General features: G+C 37.8%; 1 protein-coding gene across 2 annotated transcripts in view; it reads left to right on the forward strand.

The window, feature by feature from the left end:
- The first annotated feature begins 1,424 nt into the window (after positions 1 to 1,424).
- LOC100819710 (syntaxin-31-like) overlaps positions 1,425 to 4,816 on the forward strand; it is a 5,597-nt gene continuing 2,205 nt past the window's right edge. For both annotated transcript variants that reach the window (NM_001254705.3, NM_001415784.1), the window contains exons 1-2: positions 1,425 to 2,135; positions 3,700 to 3,848. In NM_001254705.3, the coding sequence (NP_001241634.1) occupies positions 1,680 to 2,135; positions 3,700 to 3,848 (605 nt within the window). In that variant the 5' untranslated portion in view covers positions 1,425 to 1,679. The remainder of the gene's footprint in view (positions 2,136 to 3,699; positions 3,849 to 4,816) is intronic.

Genomic DNA, 4,816 nt, shown 5'->3' on the forward strand with positions numbered 1-4,816 from the left:
AAATGTTGGAAACCCAAAGTAGTAGAAACTAAACTTGCATGGACCCCCCAAGCATCTATATGAACTAACTCAGAGAGGAACAAAGCCTTATCAATGGTGCACTTTAGAAACAAACTAGAAAATATGTTTTTCAAAGTTAACACAATGCACACTCCAAGGATGACAAAGCATTAGAAAGTAACAACTAAAAAAGGTGAGAGAGAAAAGCTAAATGCAGCAGAAGATGATGGCAAATATATATAATAAATCCCCTACAACTCACTCCTTGCTCCAATCATCTGTTCTGTTATCCAATTAAGCACAATAGTTAACAACAATGTTATTAAAGCTAACACAACAATTAAGAGAGCTAGTGAACTTATTAATAGAAGTGATATTAAAATTAAAGCTCAGTACATAATGATCATTATCTAGAGTAAGAAGAGGGAAAAGAAAAATTTGAAATGGAGGCAGTGGGGGATGAATAGGCAAGGAAACAATCATATTCAGCAACAGTGATAGTTAGTAACGACATATTTGAAATGTCAGAAAAGGGAATATAAGATTCTGTTTGGGAAAAATCAGTAGTGCATTGTAGAATCCATAGAAACTTTATACAAATATATTGAATATGGCCCAAGTAGCTAGTCACTGATCTTGTTTCTTAATACTTAGCAAATCTTGGGCCATATTCAATCTTTTTGCATAAAAGGCTTTGCTTTTTCCTATACTTAACAAGTTTGCTAAGAACTGAAAGGCAGAAAAAGGTCAATATGAATGGTATTCCAAAAAAGAACGCAGAGTTGACCATGCATATCCTTTTTCTCTTCTTTTTTACTGACAAATAACATTAACCAACTTGATTTGAACCACAATAAGTCTATAAGTTTGTTTTGCATTTTTCTATCGTATTTCTCATTACAGAAACACAGAAAATCCAAACAGTTTCCATATGACACAAAAATCAAATCCACATTAGCACTCAGCAAATGAAAGTGATATAGTGACCATAACTAACGATAAACAAAAAATTCCTTGTATAAATGCCAGGTTATTGACTAAATTTGCACACGAAACCAAACAACAAAAGCATAAAGGGGAAAAAAATTCAGTGAGTTAGTGAGTAACTGAGTGTATATCAGCGTTGATACATTGCCCAGATAAAAAAAATCCCCTAAAGAATGACCTGTTGTGTTGCCACATAGCAACAAACATGTTCGTGTCAAAACCCGAACCAGTCAAGCTCTTATGTTGAAAACTGAAAGCAAGTAGAAATTGGAATTGAAAGAACAAAGCTGAACAAAAAATAGAGGATTTTATTGTTGTTGTTGTTTGATGTTCTAGTCGCAGTAAAACATTGAACGAACGAGAAGACAGATACAAGGAAAAAAAATATAGAGTACAATAGAAACAGATTTACAAAAAAAAAAAAAAACAAAGAAGAAGAGAAATTGAGTTGCGCAGGATTTACCTGAACGGTGGTCGGCGACGTTGAGGAGGCAGTGGTGCAGCACTGTGAAGAAAAGAAGATCTGAAATGAGTCATAGTGTGGGTCTCGGTGTGAAATAATAGCCCAATAAGCCAGGCCCAAATAAAATGTGCATGCGAGTGGGGCCCAATTAGTTAAGGTGTCCACTGAACTGAAATGGTGTCCTTCATGGGATCTTGGAATTGAAACGAACGGGACGTGTCTGTCTCCGATGGCTTCCTCATACCGTGACCGCACGTCGGAGTTCCGGTTATTATTGGAGACTCTGAAGAAGATCGGAAGTCCGGTGCAACCCGAGAATGCTCCTTCGACCTCTCATGGCGAGTCGTATTCGAGATCCGAATTCAACCGAAAGGCCTCGCGTATCGGGTTGGGGATCCACGAGACCTCGCAGAAGATCGCGAGGCTCACGCAGCTGGCGAGGAAATCGTCCATGTTCAACGATCCCGCAGTGGAGATTCAGGAGCTGACTGTTCTGATCAAGAACGAGATCACGGCGCTCAACTCGGCTCTCTTCGATTTGCAAACCGTTCAGAACACGGATATGGCTGACGGCGGTTACTCGCAGGATACGATTGTGCATTCCACCGCGGTTTGTGATGACTTGAAGAGCAAACTCATGGGAGCCACCAAACACCTTCAAGATGTCTTAGCTGCTAGGACAGAGGTTGGCCCATCAATTACACTATTTATTGTTTTTTCTTCTTTTTTTTATTATATGTGTGATTCAATGTATGGAAGAATATGATAATGAATATCCGTATTTAGAGATATTGGGCTCTGGCTCTGGCTCTGGCTCTAGGCCGGGGCTACTTAGGTAAGAAAATAATAGTTTCATCCTTTTTAGGATCGAAAATGTTTGGTTGAAGAATGTTGAGGAAGGTGCTGATTGAGTCTGCCATGTTGGCAATTCTGAGTTTCCTTCAAAGTCAGTATGAAACGACGGCTTATGTTTTGCATGGCGGCAGTGGCTACCTGGACACTTCAACTCTCAAGTCAGTAAGGAAGAAAGTTTCATACCCAAAAGGTGGTCCACACTTCTGCTATTTATAAGCATTGATGAGGTGACAAATGTGGTGCTCTTATAAGAGCCAGGACGTAACTCTGCTAGCCTTGGTAGCCTTAGCCTTTTGCAGAGGAATTTCCTGCCTTGTATGAGTCTAGAGCGAATTTGGCACCTTATGGCGGGGTTCCGCTAGACAGTGAGTGACATCCAGCAAGGCTTCTGTAGTTATTGACTTCCAAGTGTCACAGTTGAGACCCTTAAGTGGGCTGCTTCTTGGTCGAGCCAAGGAATCCAATTATGTTCAGCTTCTATTGGGCCATAGTGCATGGATTCGTTGGGCTCTTCATGGTCTGACCATTGGTCTAGAACAAAAAGTATCAAGACTGGAGCTACATAACCGTTATATATTTCTTCAATTGTTTTTTTTTTCTATGCTTGTCATCTATGAAGTCTAGATATTCCAAAAATGCAAAAGTATTGGTGTTCGACATGTATCCAAAACCGATACGTCTATTCAATAAGTATTTGTTAATTTTTTTGTTTTTTTAAAAAGATAACAAGAGATTACTTGATACAGCTGAACAGCTCAGGATATGGCTTCATTTTGAAAATTTGCATTAAAACTTTTGTGCAGCCTAGTTCTTCTTCATGCTGTGAGAGGAATTGGAGTACCTACTCTTTTGTTCATTCTCTGAAGAGAAACAAAACGAACTCGTAAAGGCCATGGGACTTGGTTTATGTGCATACTAGTATACTACCAATCTTCGACTTTTGTCTAGGAAAGATGAAGGATATAGTAGAGGAGAGACAAGGTTGTGGAACATAGTGGAGATGCATATGGTCCACTTGATGATGCTTGAATTAGCAGAGTTGTCCCTTGATGAACCAGAGTTGGAAGCCATGCTATTTCTTGATGATGGGAATGAGGGAGAGGAGAATGAAACAGGTAGTGTTAGGTTGTGAATAATAAGAAATTATATAGAGCCAAATTTTTTGGATATTACTAATGATTTTTTTTTATGATATTCTAACTTGGGTAGGGAAATTATATAATTTTTGAAATGTTCATAGTAAAAAAATATATTGATATCTGTGGAAGAAAGATATGCAAAACTATGCTTACTTGTTATGATCACAAACATTTCTTTTGTAAATTGATCATCATATGCCTTGCTATATTTATCACTCCCATGCAATTAATGTTGTGCGTGTATGCATGCTCCAGAATATAAAGGCTCACGAGAACAGGAAGCAGATATTTTCCAAGAACGCATCAAGAGAGAATCCTTTGCAGCATCAGCCAAAGCCAACTACTGAGCCGCCACCTTGGTCAAATTCATCGAATGCATCTGAGAGTTTGCATCAAGAATTGGCGTGAGTAATTTTTTTTCCCTAACGAGTTATAGGTTAACATTTGTTAATATGCAATGGCATGAATATTCCTTCCCAACTTCCATAATGTAAAATAATATTAGGGAATTTAGCACAATGTTCAAAATGAAAAACCTGGCTCCTGTAGTAGGCTGGTAGCTACTTGTTACTATTCTTTTCTAAATAGTTGGGACTTGGGAGTTAGCTGTTGGTGTATCCAAATTTTAAAATTTAAAAGTTTTTTACTCTTGAATACTCTTGTCATATTTTGGATGCTGGTAGGTTCGGAGTTCTGTGTCTTGGATTTATTTGTCTAACCATAAGTGTGCATGGGTCTTATCTAGCCAAACTTTTCTTGTTTAACATTATACCTCTTGACATGGTTTATAATTTCATATTGCAGCTGAAATATCATTTTTTGGAAAAATTTATTTACCCACTATCAACACTTCATTTCTTTCCTAGTGCACACAATGGCTTACCAAATATTGAATTCTTGTACCAGAACGAAAAAGCCTGGCAACTTTGGTACTTTTGTTAAAACTAGATAAGTAATAGACACAGTGATAGTTGAGAGAAGCATAACACACACACACACACACACATATATATATATATATATATTGCATATGTTGATAGGAGATCCTTGTTCCTCCTGCTGAGAAAATTGAATTTCAGACTCATCATTTGAATCCTAAATAATGCAAGGTCAGGGCCAGGCTAATCTGAATAGTAGATCTAAAGTATACTCTTTAATATCCCAAAGTGAACATGCTAATTACATAAACTCAAAGTCCCGAACTGTGCTACACTAGCCATTTTTTGAATTCCCTTTCAGTATGCTGCCTCAGTAAATATCAGCCAAACCTGGTGGAACATTGTTTAAATCTCTTAACTACATAATTGTGTCCATTTCCCCATTACTTTTCTACCACTAAGGCACTAACTAGTTTTAGGGCATCTTTGGAGTG

Source organism: Glycine max (genome assembly GCF_000004515.6).
Source record: "Glycine max cultivar Williams 82 chromosome 14 unlocalized genomic scaffold, Glycine_max_v4.0 Gm14_scaffold_738, whole genome shotgun sequence".
Lineage (NCBI taxonomy): Eukaryota > Viridiplantae > Streptophyta > Magnoliopsida > Fabales > Fabaceae > Glycine > Glycine max.